Source organism: Oenanthe melanoleuca, chromosome 3 (assembly GCF_029582105.1).
Source record: "Oenanthe melanoleuca isolate GR-GAL-2019-014 chromosome 3, OMel1.0, whole genome shotgun sequence".
NCBI lineage: Eukaryota > Metazoa > Chordata > Aves > Passeriformes > Muscicapidae > Oenanthe > Oenanthe melanoleuca.
In genome coordinates this window covers 26,679,147-26,697,880 of record NC_079336.1, presented here as the reverse complement: position 1 = coordinate 26,697,880, position 18,734 = coordinate 26,679,147, and the positions used below count along the sequence as shown (strand labels likewise).

Genomic DNA, 18,734 nt, shown 5'->3' with positions numbered 1-18,734 from the left:
ATGGGGAGCAACAGGTACCAGTCAGCTTCCAAAATGTTTCATATCTCCTGAAGAATTAAAGAAAGCAAATTAGTGGAAATTGCCCAAAAGTGCGTGACATGTTCACCTCATTGTCACCAATTTTCTATCAAGCTACCAGAAAATGGATGCTAGTCAAATTTTAGATTTTTGTTGTGGTTTCTGCCATTTCTAGGAGATATAAATAAAATTTGGACCTAATTACTGAAAATAGCTTGCTTCCAAATTTCAGCTGCACACATTTTCAACACCATAAAAGAAATACTAATTTGAGTGCATCATGTGCCTTTTTTCCCCTCCAGATAATGAAAAAGAAACTGAAATATCGCATACAGAGACAGACTACCCAGCTAAAACTGAAAGAAATGCAGCAAGTTACATAACTGAGTTTTCTTGAAAGTATGTCTGCTTTGCTCCACCAAGTGTCAAGGATGCTTTCAAAAGTAAAACTACAGAAGGAAAAATGAATTTACAAATAAAAATTATGAAATAATTTGCTTTTGGTAGTACAAACATGCTATTGCTGTTTCACATCTCTTTTTTGAGGTCTAATCTAATCTGTGTTTAGACCAAATGATAGTGATATCATGGTGAATTTGTCTTGAGTAAGGAAAATATCTTGGCCTTTGAAGAGCAAAGTAACAATATGGATCTTGTACCCTCTTATTATTGATTTTTTATTAATTCTGATGGTGGCTAGTCCATCAGAAAACTGTGTATGCAACTTGACAAAAACTTTATTTATAACTTCTCTAAAAGATTAACAAAACTGAGAATGACTTTGAAAAATTTGACTGTCTTCTTCTTGAGATTAAACTAACATCAGAATGAGCTGAAACTCTGAAATATTCATAGATCAGTGATGCATAATTTGTAAATTTGTATTTTATATCATGTACAGCTTGCTCTGTCCTAAAGAGCATTTTATATTTCTTGTTAACAGCGAATGCAAATAATTCTCAACAGAATTCTGCAGTGACCTTTGTTTTATTACAATTACTGCATATTTATAAATGAACAACTAAACTCCAATTTGAGAGCTACAACAACTTTAAGTTGGAATCCTTTGATAAAACACAACTGAATAAACTTCATAAATTTAATTCCCTAAGAAGAGAAAAAGAAAGTCTCCTCTGAAAATTCCTCTGTGTATTCCCACAGACAAAGCAGATTTTTCCATGCTTTTGCAAGCAGAAAACTAAACAAAACAGCAATATGGATAGATTTGAACAGAAAAGGATAAATTGCTTTAAAAAGAGCACAGGAGAACAGATTGAATGTAAATCATCATATAATCACTGTATTATATAAATGCATAAAATAGAAACACGTAGGTATAAACCACTGCAAATAATAAAAAATGTAGTACCTGCATTATGTCATAATATAATTCCATGTCATGTCACTAAGAGTTACCAACTGAAATCCCACTATGTGAGCAGAATCTACATCAACTTCTGCTAATGGCTGTTCTATACTGGAACACTTCCACATTTGTCAAAAACACATGATAATCAGAGGGCAAGGTCCAAAACACAGTAAATGTATTATGGACCTTTTCCACCCAGGCAAAGGGTAATTGGAAGAATCTGAAGACAAAAAGCACAGCTTACTGGTAGGAGAAAGGCCAACAAAGAAGGCATGACTGGTGTGAAATACCTGATGGTACAGAACCCAGTATTATCAAGCACTGGTTCACTGGAGGCAGCAGCAAGGCAGTTTGCATTCTGCTCCTAATTTGGATACTTGCCTTGACTTCCTTCTGAACACTTAATTTGTTTCTATACCTTGCCATCCTTTATCACTGGTTTCTATGTATGTCCTGTGTTTCTCAGAGTGGAGGTCTGTAGCAGCATTTCTGCCCAGTTGAGAGCAGGTCTTCAATGTCTGAGTGCAATCATGTGCACAGAGGTTTAATTCAAGCAAAAACAACATGCTGAGAAACTAAAATCCTGGTTTGGGTTATAACTTACTATGCAACTGATGCCATGAATGTTTTAAAAAAGCAGTGAGTTCATGGAAAAACTGCTATTCAAATCCTATACAGGACACCTGTGATCCCTCCTAAGGCAAACATTTGACTGAAGCTGGCTGATTTTCACAAAAAATAATATTCTATCTCATTAGTGTGTGAGAAGTGCTGAACAAAATACTTATAGAATCTCTGATACCAAAGAAATTACTACCTAGAGAAACAAAAATACATTTACTAATAAAGTATTTAAATAACTGGAAGCAAAGCCATTTATAGAGGCTTTCTTGTACCATTAAGGAAATGGTCTGGGTATTTTCCTTTTCCAAAGCATCAAACAATTCTCTTATGGGTTGATCCAAATCCCACTGAATTCCACACACATACATGAAGTGCTGATTACTCTGGCACACAAACTTCTAAACTTTAAATCAAAACAAGAATCTTCATAGTTTACTGAAGTAAATCAAGTGGAAATAATCAATACAGCACAAACTAAAGTACAGTCATTAGTGATAATCACATACAATAATTTAAAACAAAGGTAAGGCTTATTGATTAAAGGAGGTGCTGATCATTAATGATTTTTCTACAGTGCACTGCTTCAAAAAAAGAATTTGAAATCAAACTCACATGACTGTGATAAAGCACCCTATTATGAGTGGTTCAGAATGACTCAAATATGTACTAAAAATATAAAGTTTTAAGATGATGATTTTCTTCCAGAAAAATAAGTCAAAATAAGGCATATTATGCAGCACATGGGAATCCATAGGAGTTTTTAAAATTTTTCCTTCCACGGGGAACCAGACTCACAGACATGATCTCTTTAACTGATTATTTTAATGTTTTCCCTTAGTGCTCATCCTCCTTTATCCCCTTGAACTCATGAATAAAAGGGCCACTGAAGGCAGAAGGATATAAAAATTATTAAACCTCTTTAAGTATGTTACTGTACTCATTCAATCTTTTGGATAAAAGCTTTTTTTATTTTTGATTATCTGTGTTTTACTTTCATCACTAATAGTTGTTGCACACTAAATATTAAATATTCCTGTCCAAGTATATGGCTGTTAGACTCCATTTTGTAATTTTTGATCTTAGTAGACAAACCACTGATTTAACAGTTTTAGTCCTGTGATGGAGCCATGATATGATATTTAATTACTAGCTATGACTTTCTGACTAGGGATGTCCAGCCCACTCATTGAGCTAGTGACCTCTGGTTATGTGATGAATATTATAAATTCATCTCAAATGTGTGCAACAGGAAGTGAGCATCCATGGAATGGCATATAAATAAGTGCATCTATGTCATGAAGGTTCTACAAAACTGTCTGCATCCTATATCTTACTATTATTCAACAGTGTAACATAAATTATTATTTTAAAGACATATCTCTTACAGTAAATCCTCTGTTAAGATCTCAGTGTTGTTGGCAGATTTGAAATCAGGAAAAAAATCAGTTGTTGAATACTGAGATGCTGGTACACAGTGAGCTCTTAGAACTTCTGACAAAGTAAACCAATGCTACATTTCTAGAATAATAAAATATACCTAATAAAATTATTTTGGACCATCTGATCATGAGATACAAGATTAAGCCTGGAACTCCAAATGCTGAGATTTAACAAATGTGAACATCCCTTTTCTTCTTCTCTTGGATGTAAATAACTGGACAAAGAATTATTTACATTCTTTTAGGAGGAACCCTGTCAGATTTGGCAGTAAACACAATAGGAAATTCTCTATAGTTCCTCTCTAAGTAACTAGTACAAGACTCCACAATAATTTTATGGCAACTATAAGAAAAAAGGCTTTTGGAGTCTCTCTTGGATTGACTACATACAAAGTCTTAACATGTCTATTAGACTTGGAACTCAGCCCTGTCTTATTGACAAAAACTTCATGACATACTTCAGTTACAGCACTGAAGATCAAGAGGACAAATTCCCCACAGCCCTTAATTTAAGGACCCTGCCAAAGTATTCATTGAGACCTATTTGCCATTGCTTTGATCCAGGGTAAGCATCTCAAATGTAATGCCACAGAAAAGGATCTAGATGCAAGGAAACTGGTATGGTAGTGATTTTCAATACTGTTTTAACCAATGACACCAAAGGTGATCTTCCTACAGAAGAAATGCTGAATAAACCACATATTTCCAAAGCATTTTATTAAAAATCAATGGTACAGCTTCTACTTTTCTGACCTAGATCCTTTCATTGTTCAACACTTCAGCACATTTAGAAACACAATGATCCATTGTATACTTGTCACGTCTTTTGTAAAATGCAACACCTCTTAAAAAGGAAAAATACCAACTTTCATCCATTTTCCTAAGCCATTTATCATATTCAAAATTGTAAAAATCTTCAGAGGCTCAAAATAGAAACAATTGGCTTTAATCTAAATGCTCTCTATTTACATATGGGTTCTAAAAATGTGACTGAAATAGTTTTGGGAAAAGATTTTACACTTCATACAGTCAAGCTTGATGAAAGCAAATCTGATGGATGGGAAGGTTTGCATGATACTTAGAAAGCTGTCAGGTCTTTGCAATTCCTTTCCAAAAGTCACTTCTAGGCAATGTCAGTACAAAACCTCAAAATAATGCACAAAATCACAAAACACAGTCTTACCAAATCTAGAGCACTCTCTCAACAGTAAACTCAATTTCCCTTAAAACTCAACTTAAACTAGCAAAATTGCACTTTCAGTTGCCACTATGAACCCTAACAACCATTTATTAGTTATTGTTCTACCTTATTTATGCTACCTGTGCCAGTCTAACTTGAACTAGATTGTCTGTGAAAACAAAATTTGTATTTCTTGCCTTAATGTTCACCGACAGAAATAATGAAATGCATCACGTTTGCAGCAAGAATATTCTACATTTTGATCCCTCAGTAAGGCCTTGATCTGAACCACACACCACAAAGCTTCTTACATACAAATACACCAGACTGATGTGCTTAATGAATGTAACTGTATCTACAGAAAACAAAGACTAAACATGCCTCTCTCACAGATTTTTAACCTTCTGAGGAAAGGGAAAAAATGCTTCAGACACTGAGTGGAAAACAAAAAGCTTACTGCAAACTGAGAAGTACTATGGAGTCTTACTTTGCAAACTGATTATAACTTTGATTAACAATATGATGAACAATTTCAAAGTGCATTAAAGCAATTAAATAAAATATTGAAATAATTCTAATACTGTAAAAATTTCCATCAATTCAAAACTGGCCCCACTAAATAGAGTGAAACACAAGCAAATGAAACCTCCCACCTACCAAATTAGATTTCCACCCTCTCTAAGAACGCCATTTCTCAAGCTCATAAATAGGAAAATCCCAGAGTAGAGGCAAGAATTAAAACATGCCTGGAAATTGGAAGCAAAATATGCTGCAAACGTTTCAAAATTTAAGGGAAGAAAAAAAACCCAAAGAAATGCTCGTCCTAAGCTTCCTCTGTCCTTTCAACTAGTCCATTTCTGAAACAGATTCTTTAACCTGGATACACTCATCCCCTTGGAATTTAGTGTATTTTGGGTTAAGACTCGAGGGCGTCCAACGCGCACTCCCCACGAGGGAGCCGGTGCCAAAGGACGGGAATGGGAGGCAGGGAGGGAGGATGGATGCGCCTCTCCCGGTGGTCCCGGGGGGATGCGCTGCTCGCCGCTCCGCAGGGTCCTGCCGGGCCCGCTCGGCTGCGCTCCCTGCGCGCCTTGGGGCGGGCGGTGTTCGTGCTCCCCGCCGGGGCAGTGCACCCCGTGCTTCCCGGGACCACCCGGCGGGGCTGTCCGGGCTCTAAGGGCTGTACGGGGTGTACGGGCTGTACGGGCTGTCCGGGCTCTAAGGGCTGTACGGGCTGTACGGGCTGTACGGGCTGTAAGGGCTGTACGGGCTGTACGGGCTGTACGGGTGTATGGGTGTATGGGCTGTACGGGTGTATGGGCTGTACGGGCTGTACGGGCTGTACGGGCTGTACGGGTGTACGGGCTGTACGGGCTGTAAGGGCTGTACGGGCTGTACGGGTGTATGGGCTGTACGGGTGTATGGGTGTATGGGTGTACGGGCTGTAAGGGCTGTACGGGCTGTACGGGCTGTAAGGGCTGTATGGGTGTATGGGCTGTACGGGCTGTACGGGCTGTATGGGCTGTACGGGCTGTAAGGGCTGTACGGGCTGTACGGGTGTAAGGGCTGTACGGGCTGTACGGGCTGTACGGGTGTATGGGTGTATGGGTGTACGGGTGTATGGGCTGTACGGGCTGTACGGGCTGTACGGGTGTACGGGCTGTACGGGTGTACGGGCTGTACGGGCTGTAAGGGCTGTACGGGCTGTACGGGTGTATGGGCTGTACGGGTGTATGGGTGTACGGGCTGTAAGGGCTGTACGGGCTGTACGGGCTGTAAGGGCTGTATGGGTGTACGGGCTGTACGGGCTGTACGGGCTGTATGGATGTATGGGTGTATGGGCTGTACGGGCTATATGGATGTATGGGTGTATGGGCTGTAAGGGCTGTATGGATGTATGGGTGTACGGGCTGTACGGGTGTATGGGCTGTACGGGCTGTATGGATGTATGGGCGATACAGGCGGTACACCCGCACCCGCGCGGCGCCCGCCCGGCTCCGCCCGCTGCGGCCGGGGCCGCCTCCCCAGGCGCTAATTAGCGCTAAGCGATGTTAAATACCACCCCTGCCACTGAACCAGCTTCTCTAGGAGATGTGTGCGGCAGCCGGGCCTCCCCCGCCCCTTTGAACCGTGCTGGTCGCGGGCCGCCGGGCGCGGGAGAGCGCGGAGCCACAGGATGCTCGGAGCATCCCAGAGCCAGCCTTCCCCTCCCCCGGCCCTGCCCTTGGCCGCTGGCACCGCGGCAGCTGGAGCAAGTTCAGCTTTTCTTCTCCCACAGCACTGGGGCTTGGCTGCCCTTAAAGAAAATCCTCTCCTAACAACGTGTCAATGTTACATTCCTCCACAAAGCAACTTCTATTAGGGGGGCTGGGAGCTTGGCACTGCCTCGCCACAGACTGAGAGCTTTGTGGCTATGCAAAAAAACAAGGAGAGAGGGAACATTTCCTGCATTAAAATGCAATACCCCAGGCTCGATGGTTTATCCTCCCCCTCCCCCCATTCCCGCATGGCAGCCCTGAAGGACCCCCTCGCCAAGAGCCTGCATCCAGAGCCCCCAGCTATGTTCAACCCACGCTTTCCCTGCCTCACAACCCCTCAAAGTCCTTCTAAAAATCGCCCTCCCGCCCTAACCTCCCCAAAATATCAGGCTAAAACAGGAGGTATGTAGCAGAGGGACTAGGTGGAGGGCTGCCATGCTAACTGCTGGACCCCTGTCTTCCCACCCTTCCACAACGCCCCCCTCCCCTTCTTCCAGCGGGGACATGAAGCAGCTGCTGGGACTGGAGCAGCTGCTGGGAATGACACATCAACCCCTCCTCGCTAATGCTGCAATGAGATTCTGAGCCCTCATCTCCGGGAGCCGAGACTGCCTGAGAACGGGCGCAGGAGCAGCCTGTGTCCCTTCCCGGAGCCGCCGGGGTGGAACCAGCCCGTCCTGCCTGCGCAGCGCCTCGCCCCTCCGGGCACCTCAGGCAGAGGCTGCACCCTGTGCAATTGCGTTTGCTCTTGGTTTGTTTGCAGGTTGCTGAGGTCTGGCCCAGGGACCAGCTGTCCTGAACATGGTAAATCTCCTGGTCTTTTGGTCAGGTTGCCTGCATGCCTTTGGAAATGTTTTCCTTGCAAAGTCGAGGGATCATTTCAAGAAGTTGGGGAGTTGCTGTAAAGAGTTGGTGAGGGGGAAGAGTGATTTCTGGCTCACCACCTGTGGGCATTACTGTAAGTGAGGCCTTAAAACAGATGGATCCTGCTTGTGAGGAGTTTCAACAATGCTCAGCAGAACTATATGCTGTAGGTTAGGCCAGTTTAGAAATGAAAATGCAGCCTTCCCTGCCTTTAAGGGAGTGTGCATCTTCTCCAGCCCTTTTGCCTCGTGTAGAGGAGAGCCAGAGCAGAGAGGAACTGAAAGGAGCGTGAGCATTGAGGAGAGCTGGCAGCAGGACTGAGACACTGCCATGGCTTTCAGCCCCCCCTCCAAGAAGCACCTACCTTCTTTTGGCGGCCGCTTGGCTTCTCTGGTGAGATTGCAGACCTGGGTGGTTTGCAGCTCCTGGGTCAGGCAGCCTTCAGTCTGCTCGTTGAGGGGCAGCACCACGTTATTGAGCAACACCAGGGACTGGTCGTCTATTCCCCATTCTCCCAAATGCTGAGGGCAGGTGCATTTTGTATACATGATCCCACAGGACTCGGTTCTCCCATTTTCAGATTTCAAGCAGCTCTCCAACCAAGTGCATAACACATGGCACCCAAACTGGCTTGGGCTCACCTTGTTCAACACCAAAAATTCAAAGAAGGATTTTTGGTCTTCTTCTTTTTTGTGTAATCCTGGGAAGTTGATAGGGTAGACACGACGTATCTGAATAAAATTCTTATCATACTGCAGAAATACAAAAGCATTCTTGGAGTTGCAGAGCTGCATTATAGAATGGTTATTTTTTAAAAGATCCTTTATTTTTTCATGAGAAAAATGATCAAACTGATAAGCCAAGAGGGAAAAGTTGGAGCAGCTGAAGTCCTTTTTGGAAAATTTCAGGTAAATGCTATATTTGGTTGGATCTGGATTTTCCAGCGTCCAAGTGCAGTTTGTGAAGTTTTTAGGAAACATTTCACTTACAGAATACGATCCATAAATGACCCCCTTCACCAACGTGGAACACCAGAAGTCTTGGGCAGCATTAAATCCAAACATAACCAGTAGATAGGTGGAAAATATATAAATCAGCAAATTACGAACAGCCTTCATCCTATGTCATTTGGCCTGCAGGAGATGAAATGAAATAAAAATGCAAGTAGAATTCTTCACGCATAGAAAACCAAATCCTTGCAATATTCGAGCCAGCTGTTTTCAAGCTTGCAGTTAGAGCCCCTTTCAGAAAGAAGGGCAGGTAATTTTTATTTTATAACGCAAGGGCCGGGGTTGCCGCTGTGTGCACAGCGCCATCACGCGGCCATCGCCGCAGACACGGCTGCCACCGACAAATTAAAACTCAACAGCTATTAGATTATTAATAGGAATGTCCTCTTCTCTCTAGGATTTAGTCATCATGGCGCGGACTAGAACTGCTCAACTTAAGTAAAATCCTAGATACCTTACCTGACAGACCAAGAGAAGAGAAATTTATTTATTTATTTATTCAAAAAGTAAATAATTAATCTGCTGTAGTTATGTATGTACATATACGACATGTACATGCAAGATTTCACCAGAATAGAAAAAGAAAGCTGGTAGAATTTGTTACACATGATTTTTCTCTTAAGTCTGGGAAGTAACTGAATTATTACAGCTATACTTTAAAAATGCACCAATTACTATTTGTTACAGATGGAACATTATCTCCCATATGCCTACATGTCTTCCCCCTGGCTGCCTGGTATACAGAGGTCTCTAAAAAGGCAGAAAATGCTGATATTAATGTATTAATAAAATTTTGACACTACTGAAGAAAGAAACAAAGACAGATGGATATAACTACTTCTGCTCTGACAGGATCACTAAATGCCAGCTTTTTTGGATAATAATTTCAGTGTGCTTCAGCCTCTAAGGATACATAAAATGGATCACAGTATTAGTATTACAATCAGTAGCTCTATATATCTGGCTGTGCTACAGCAGGATCTCTGCACCTATTGGACTGCACTTGCCCTCTTATTACAAATTACTTGTACTGTCTGATTAGCTCCTGTGTTTTGCAGCTGTGCGTTTGAACAATGAAAGAAAATATTACATTTTCTCTGCTAGTATCTCCAAAGAAAGCTTTTTTACTGCACCTGCCAGCCCTCACAGTCTCCACATGCTCTGTTCCTTTAACAGTGGCCTAGGTTCATACAGCAAACCCGAGTTACATTTACCTCTGTAATGATATCCAGAAATTTCAGGTTTAAGGTTTTCAGCATTAGCCTTTGAAAAGTTGCTTTTCTCTTACGAATGAGTAGTTTTTCACCTTCTGCTCTTAAATACTAGCAGAAAGAAGTGATACCAACCTAATTTCAAAACTCTCTAGGTTGCAGTCTCTTCCACTGTTGCTCTGTAAGCAGAGGCACACACACACACATAGGCACTGTTAGTGAGTTTAGATGTGTGTCTTTGCTTAGCTTTTCATCTCCCCACTAAACAGCAAGGCATCTTCTGTTTCCCATTGCGTAACACACAGCAAGTCACCAGATTAAGCTCCCTTGAAGAGATTTTCGTATCTCCTAGATTATAATGCAAACTCTGAATCCTGAAATGGGCAAAAAGCAGTAGCAACTCTAACCCTCTTTATAGCAGAGGTTTCAAAAAAAAAAAAAAAAAAAAAAAAAAAAAAAAAAAAAAAGCAGAGCTGCTGCTGGGTCTATCCACATGGTGAGATTTTCTCCTTTCTGAGCATTCGTCTCAATGAATAACATGGTTCTCCTTCTCCAAACAGGGCTGGTACAGCATTTAAGGTTTTTAAAAAGAGAAACTTATTGGGAATTCTGGAAACAATTTCCCCTTTGCTGAAGCACTTTGCAGGCAATGCAGTTCTGCGCAGTGTTATTCAGGATGGTGTAGGCGTTGAAAGCCAATGTGACAATAAGTGTCTAAATTAAGAATTCCACCCATGAAAAAGGATTAATTTTATAATCTGGAAAGTAGAAAGGGAGCTTATTTGCTTTTCTGTTTGAAAAGGAAAAAAGCCTCTGACTTTTTCCATCCTATGTAATATCTGCACTAGAAAAATAAAGACCTCTGCAGTGCTAGGCTGTTTTCTGTGAAGAAATGTAATCAAATAGCCCTCATTTTAGTTGTGCATTTGTTCATGCACGGCTACTGAAACAGAACGCTGTCTTAATCCCTCTCTCCCTGTGTGCATTACACACGCACACATGCACACACACACGAACCGAGTGTGCCGGCAGCAGTCAGTTAGTTTGCAGCACTGCTAGATGCAGAGTGAACCTGCTCGCTGGAAGGATTAAGAGACTCAGATTAAAAACATCTTTCTTTTCCATGGAGGAGGGAGTTAAAGAATGGCCACAGAGGCTTAAGGTTGCCCATTTGGGAAGGGGGAGAATCCTCTTCTGCTGAAAAGGAACGGACATTTAGTTTGGATATTCCCCGAACTGATTTTCTAGGTGACACTGTAGTTTAGCCGAACATAGACGGCGCCATCACTCCATTTATTTTTTTTTCCCCAACAGAAGACCCACTGACTTCTCTTATTTTAACTTCCTATTAACCTAACAATTCCCCCCACCCCCCATACAAATTACCCCAATCGTGCACAAACCTCAGGTTTTCTCGGTCTCGCTGGAAATTACTCTCAGGGAAGCAGACCTGTCGCAAGACGGACTTCTCTAACTTTTAAACTGCAGCGCTGAAGTAAATGCGGAGATCATTTCGTATGTGCTGTCTCTCTCTCTATCCTTCAGCAACAGCCTGTCCCCCTCCTCCGCCGCCTCCTCCCCGGAATCCCAAGCTAAAAGCTCTCCAGTCGTAATCCCTGGAAATGGGAAATGGAAATGCCCCGGGCACCCTTACCTTCCACTCCGAAAGCTGTCAGGCTATTTCTCTAAAACACTAGCACCACAGGCACACGTCCCAACAACAGTGATGGAGAGATTCCCCTTCTGACGGAAGCACCGTTTCCCATTTTTCCCGGCTCAGGTTCAAAACCAAGATTTAAAAAAGCAGCAGAAGATAAAAAACGCAGCGAGAAAATCCCCGCACGCCACACGCACACCCCACCGAGGAAAAAAATCAGCTTTGGCTCCGGATCCACCAAATCCAACCACATGAAGGGAAAGAAAACAGAAAAAAAAAAAAAAAAAAAAAAAAAGAACACCCAAAAAAAAAAAAAAAAAAAAAAAAAAAAACCAAAAAAGAAAAACAACCACGTCAAACCAGCGAGACTGCAGGGGAAAAAATGGAAGTGGCTGAGCAAGCGAAGGTTTTTGTTTTTTTGTTTGGTTTTTTGTTGGCGTTTTTGTTTTTTTTTTTACTTGAAACAAAGTCTCAGCACAGCAGCCCGATGCACGGCGATGCCAGGCAGTCGACGGTCTGCGAGAAGGACTAAGGCGCTAGTGCGGATTTGTTGGTGGGTTTTGTTGTTGTTGTTGTTGTTGTTGTTATTACTAATAGATTTATTCCTCCTTCCTCCCTCCTCCTCCCCGCTCAGCACTCATGGCCGGACAGCGGCGGGGGGTCCTCGGCTGCCGATGTCGGGAGCGGTGTGAGCGCCGGGCGCGCAGGGAGCACGGCGGCGGCGGGAGCGCGTCCCCGCCGCTGCGTGCGCCTCCGCCGCTGCGTGCCCGCGCAGCGCGCCCGCCTCCCTGCCGGCCGGGCCCTGAGCGCGCGCATGTGCGCGCCCCCGCCCGCCCGCCGGGGGGGCTCCTGCGTGTGCGCGCCCCGGCCGCCGGGCCCGCGGTGCGGAGCGGTGCGGTGCGGTGCGGTGCGGGGCGGTGCGGAGCGGTTCGATGCGGAGCGGTGCGGTGCGGTTCGGTACGCGCCCCACCAACGCCGCTCGCCGCGCCCCGCGGGTTCTCCCGACCGCCCTTCCCAGCGCTGCGCCCCGGCGTCAGAAACACCCGCGGGCGGGCAGCGAGGGAAACGGGGACGCCGGGGCGGGGAGCTCCCGCTTGATCTCCTTCCTCTCGTTTTTTCTTCCGAAGCACAGCCTCCCCCTCGCCGCAGCCCCGGGAGCTGTCGGCTCGGCGATGCGGATTAACTGATACGGGGCTCCCGGGATAAACCCCTCAAACTGCCGCCCGCCTCCGACGAGAAACAATGGCAATTCTGTCGGCGCGGCTGCAATTAGCGCCGTGCTGCTGGGCGGCAGAGATGAGGCTGTGCCCGGGCGCCGCGCTCGCTCTCCGCTCGGAGGATGGAGACGCAGCCGGCGGGGCTCGCCCGGCGCGGTGCGCGGCTGGCAGCGCAGCTTGCGAGCGACAGCGGCCGGAGCGGCACCGCCGGCGGGCGGGTCGCACGGGGGAGGTTCCCGACAAAAGCCCTGCCACAGAAAAGGCACCCCCTTTTTCTTTTGTTTTTGTTTGAAATTTTGCTGCATCTGGGTATGGTTGGGTTTGCTTTTTTCCCCTCCCCTCCTGCTGTGTCCCTCCCGCTCCCCAGGTCGGGTTGGGTTGTCCTCTGGTTCTTCCCGCTGGCGTGAGATATCGGGGCAGTCTGCACGACAACAGATATCCGGCGTGAAAATTAGGAGATGACATTTTAATAAATGCTGCTGTCAGTCAGCAGCGCTTAGCCTGGCTGCCGTGTGCTCCCACTGCTGCCGTTCTGCAGAGAGCTCAAGGCCCTGCTGAGTTCGTGGGGTGATGCAGCCCCTCCACGCCTTCAGAGTTCACATGAAACATGGCTGTGTGGTTTTGGACACGACCTCCCACCCCGATGAAATGAAAGTTTAAATATCTGGACAACATCCAAACCAACCAGTTCTTAAAGCAAACGGTTTTCTCCCCTATGGTCCTGTTCTAGCCCCTGCAAGGTTTGAATTTCGGTATAGCACAGAGCTTTTATGATTTCAATTACATGCTGCACAAATTCTGATCAGAGGTGTTGCTGGTCACAAACCACTCTCGACCAAAGTAAACCAGAACACAGTTATAGCTTTTTACTGTGCTTTCCATAGGTATAAGCTGTAAACCACATTCCTGCTAGCTTTTACACTCATAAATATGTTATATCCCTGTTGTCAAAATAAAACAAAAAATATCTACCCAAAGCAAGGAAAATGTGAGAGATGTGTAGGGTCTATGCCCAGCAAATGCAATGCAATGAAAACAACTGTTACTGGCTTAAAGATAATAAAATTCTCTCACATTTGGTGACATTTCATATTATCTGTGGGTGATCCTCATGTTGCTTAAAGTACTTAAAGGGAAGTTCTGTTTATTGGCAAGGAGACATGAACAGAACAAATCCAAGGTGTACATACAATGCAGAATTTAATAACTTTTTTATCTTCTTTGCATTAAATGAGGAACTGTAAGGTAAGTAATGAAAAATACCCAACCTGAATGAAGTCTTTTACTTGTTTTTTATGGCACTGGCAAGTTGTAGCTCCTTTAATTGTGAGTGGAAATTGAAAAATAATGAATACACAATGTATGGTAAGCGATTGTCTTTAGACATCCCCTAGGTATTCCAACCCAGTGATTGACTTGAACTTTTCAATCTTGTGAAGACATGGCAATGCTGGAGAGGAATCTGGGATGGAAGACTCCTTCACCTCTTGTCCACAAAGTGAAGGAAAGGGTGGAAGTTGCACAAGTCATGCTTGGGTTAACTCTGGCAGCTGAGGAGCAGAGGGGTGGGAGGTGATGGGACAGGGTGGGATGGGAAGGCAGCACGGAGCACTCTGAAGATTTCTTTACAAGATTTGTGCAATTAGACTTGAGCAATTCAGGTTTTAATGACTGGAACTAAAATAAGTTATGCCATTTTTCTGAGTACACAAATACCTACGATCCACTTGCAGGTGTTTTTCTACTGGAATTGAGGCCAATTTGAGAAAAAAAAAATTGTTTTCCAGCTGTCAAGCAGCATTTGAGATAAAAGAAAAAAAATGTTATTTTGTTAGTCTAGAAGAAGGATATATTTAAGTCTGCAAAATATAAATAGGTAGAAATGTGACAATATGTTTGTTTAATTTGGGTGTGCAAATCACTTGTGTTTGGAATGGTCCCATTTTGTGAGTACATTTATTCCTAAGCTGCAGCCTGAAGGGCAGATGCAAAGTGAACCTACGCACATAATTTGGAAATATTGAGTAGATCAATCTTGTTTGAGTAGCTCTGTTAAAACCTAGGAATAATGTATTAATGCAGTCCCACAGTGTTTCATGGGAGGGCTGTCAGCCCTGCATGGTACACGTGGTGCCATCTGTACTACAAAGAAAGTATCAAGGCACTGAAAGAAGTGTTATGTCGCTCAGTAGTAGTGCTGTAGGGATAGGCACAACATAGTGAATGCTAAATTTATAGTGCTGCTTTCTAGGCTCAATGTAATTGTTTCAGCAAGATGGGGCTTGATCCGAACTAGGAAAGAAGGAAAAAAATTCTGTTTTTGAGTAGTTTCTGTATTAATGAGAAAAATAAGCCTTACCCAATTTATCAATAAATTAAAGGGCTAGTTAATTGGGTTTTTTTCTCCCAAGTCTGCAGAAGCACTTTGAGATCTTTGGTATCTTGGTGACAGCAGCTAGATGACTTCAGTCCGGATTTTAGTGAACGTAGCATAAAATTCAACACAGTTGGAATTGGAACGATCAGTGACAGTTTTGGTGCAAATTTGTAAAGGAAGGCCACAATTTAAAGCAAGTGGCTTTGGAGAATGGACTGTTCTCTTACTCAATCACCAGTCACCCTTAGGGGAACTCTTTTCAGGTAAAGGTCGCTATTGCAGCCTGCAGTGTCACTCCTTTGAGCAAATATGACAGTCTATCTATAGTCCTGAAGGCACACATTTGAAAAAAAAAAAAATACATTGTTTTCAACAAAGATTTTATTCACCATTATTATTATTGTCATCATCATCATTGTGTTTCACTGACTCCAAAGTTACACTTGGATATGTCCTTCTGTGTATACAAGAAAGGAAATTTATGTACTCAGTTAACAGGTAAGCGTTGAGGGATAGTTACACTGAGCCTCTTGGCTTATGTAGGAGTGCCCCTGGTCTGTTTCCCACATCCCACCTTTTGCAGATATGCAAGGCCCTTCAAAATCCCCTTTGGCAAGGACAGACTTTCTACTCTGCATTACATATTCTTCTGCAGAACACCAAGCTGTATTTCCCAGCTCCAAGTCAGGAAAAAATGTTAAATCCAAAGCTGGTGTGACCTCTTCAAGGGAAATGTTGTGTAATTTGGTATGAAGAAAAGAAATAAAATGGAAGATGCTGACCATAATACAGCTATTATAAAATTCACAAAATACTTAAATAAGAAGAGAAGAAAAATATTTTGTCATTCCAACAGATTGAGAACAAATGCAAATTGGAAAAAATTCCATGGACTTGCACATGTTTTCTGGTCCAGGATGCTACAAACCATTAAGAATCAGCGCATTTCTCTTATTAATTTCAGATTCTAAGTGAATATCATCAGTATTAGTTTTCTCTCTGTTATTAAGAGGAAATATTAATTTAATAAATAATAGACTATGTTCTGCCCTTCTCCATTTTAAAAATACTTGGAAAATTATGCGATGCTAATTAATTTTATTACAGAAGTGATTAATATATTCATAAACGGCTAATTAATAATGCAGCACCAGTAGATGGTGCTCAAGAATATATTGCATGACTGGAGGCATGTGTGAGTAAAATGTTCTATTTTGAAATTGAAAAATTTTGGCAAAAATGCTAACTTACTTTTGGGAAGTTGATTTCTTTATCAATAATGTCACCTTCCAAATTCAGTCAAACCTTTGATTGGTTGACGATTTTCAAGTTGAAAAAGTCCGTGATTTACTTGCTTGTTTGTTTTCATTCTTTGTATGGTTTCTTCAGCAAAGGTTTTCACAAGTAATTCTAAATTCTGCTCCTAGCTTTATAAGTATTTTGATGTTGTCATTCAATCCAATATGTTCAATAACTGGGCTAGAAGCAGTGAAATTCGTGCAATAGGTGACACTAAGAGTGCAGGCAAAAGGGTTCTGAATCACAGGTAAGGCCTGTGCAGCATCCTACCACAGATGTGGCTCTTTAAGGCTCCTGAGGAAGGTGCAGAAAACCCGGAACACTACTGTTTTTTTACAATCTGACTTCAAAAAAATCTCACCTAATCTTCAGCATACAGACCTCTATTTAAGTTCCCCTCCAATACTCATTTAGCTAGTTTAACTCCGTACCTTCTTGTTTTCCACGTAAGAACCTAATTGTTTTAGATCTTTATTTTTTTTTTTTCTATCTGAACATTATCAAATTATGAGTCCCACAGCATAAATACTAAGTGAAAACTGATGTTCTGTTAGATTTGCTAGCTTTTTATTTAATTCAACATATTCATATGTCACCCTATTCTTACATTAATTCAGGGAGAAGTGAGATTCTGGCTTACTTCTAGCGGTTATGTCATATTTTTGCCATGCCTCTGTTTAATATCCTTTTAAGATATTCCACTCTGTTTCAACAAAACCCTGCTTCTATAATTCTTGTCACTTTTCTCTTAAACACCCCTCAGTTCTCTGATACCTTTCTGAGATGTAGAAATCAGCACTGCACACAGCGGTTCAGATCAGGCTGCAGCTCTGATTTTCAAACGTTGTTTTTCTATATCATCTCTTCTTGATTCATTTTAATTTCTTGCTGCTTCTGAGTGCTGCTGAACAGAGGTCTTCAGTTTTCTGTCCATGTCTATTATTTTTATCAGTCTCCCATGAGAAACTTTGTCAAGCAAGTTTAAATAAGTGATGTCTATTGTTTCTCCTTTGACCACTTCAGTAGTTTACTGATGTGTTGAAAACATTCTAGCAGATGAGTGAGGTACCATCTTCCTTTGCACAGATCTACCATCTCATGGTCTTCTGTTTTATTTTGTTATTTTTAATTTGTTAGGTACAGATGTAAGATTTATGAGTCTTTGAGTCCCTGAATAATTTTAAACTCCTTTTATGATGTATGTGAAACATTTGCTATTCTCTAACCTTCCAGTAAAGGAGTTGTTTTTCAATTAGAGATTGCATAGCTCAACTACCTGTTCAGGATTTTCAGCCATGGTGGCTTCCTGTTTTTCAAATGATTGATTTGTTCCAGCACCTCTTCATCTGATAGCACCTCATTTTTATTACCCAAGAGTAGATATCTCCCTAACATCCTCTATTGTGAAGACTGATGCAAATAAATCTTCTGTGCTCCTAGCAATGTCCTTCTCCTCCTTAATTACTGTCTTTATTCTTTGAAGTTCCCAGAAAACAGAGTCATTCTTAAAAGTTTCTTGCTTTTGATATATTTAAGGAGGCTCTTTTAATCTGTTTTCATATTTTTAACTTTATGCTTTTTATGGGTTACTTTTGCTATCCACTTTTTCCCTTTTTACCTCTTTGCTGTTACAGTCAGTGATAGTTTCTCTCATTTCCTGAAAGCTTCCTTTTTAGATTATGACAATTCCCTGCTTAGCTCAAGTAGCATCTCAAATCCTTTCATTTCACTCCTCTGGTTTGCAATTACCTTCCTTGTTTGTCTCCTCCCCACCCCCATATGTGCATTTATCAATGAAAATATTCTTAGTTTTGGAAGGAACACAAATACCACCTTTTGACTAACATGCATTCTATTGAAGGCCTCTGTCCAAAGGTTAGTGTTGTGACATTTTTTATATATCTTATATCTGTTAAATGTGTTTAACCTCATTATATTAAGACCACTTTACATATTAGTTTGGATATCCTTAATCCTTGACTTCTTTCTGCTTATTGCAACTGAAGTCTAAAAATATGTCTAAACTCTGTTTTAATCACAGTGCCCAGTTTTTCAAGCTGAGCTCATTGATTTAAGGCTGTCTTATGTCTTCCAAGGTGACACTCATTTCTCAAAAACATCTTTCTTTCGATTATGTGCTGTTTCAAGAACTAATTGTCTATAGTTCTGAGAAACTATATATTTAATCTTTTAATGATTTGTTTCTAATTG

At 42.2% G+C, this 18,734-nt stretch overlaps 1 protein-coding gene across 6 annotated transcripts in view; it reads right to left on the bottom strand.

The window, feature by feature from the left end:
• ADGRB3 (adhesion G protein-coupled receptor B3) overlaps positions 1–12,179 on the bottom strand; it is a 439,829-nt gene extending 427,650 nt beyond the window's left edge. For 2 of the 6 annotated variants that reach the window (XM_056488286.1, XM_056488289.1), the window contains exons 1-2: positions 11,628–12,179; positions 8,117–8,885 (exon numbers count right to left, since the gene is read on the bottom strand). In XM_056488286.1, the coding sequence (XP_056344261.1) occupies positions 8,117–8,870 (754 nt within the window). In that variant the 5' untranslated portion in view covers positions 8,871–8,885; positions 11,628–12,179. Of the gene's footprint in view, positions 1–8,116; positions 8,999–11,376; positions 11,548–11,627 lie in introns of those variants that run through there. The other 4 variants (XM_056488287.1, XM_056488290.1, XM_056488292.1 and 1 more) reach the window with 3 other exon arrangements.
• Positions 12,180–18,734: the final 6,555 nt, after the last annotated feature.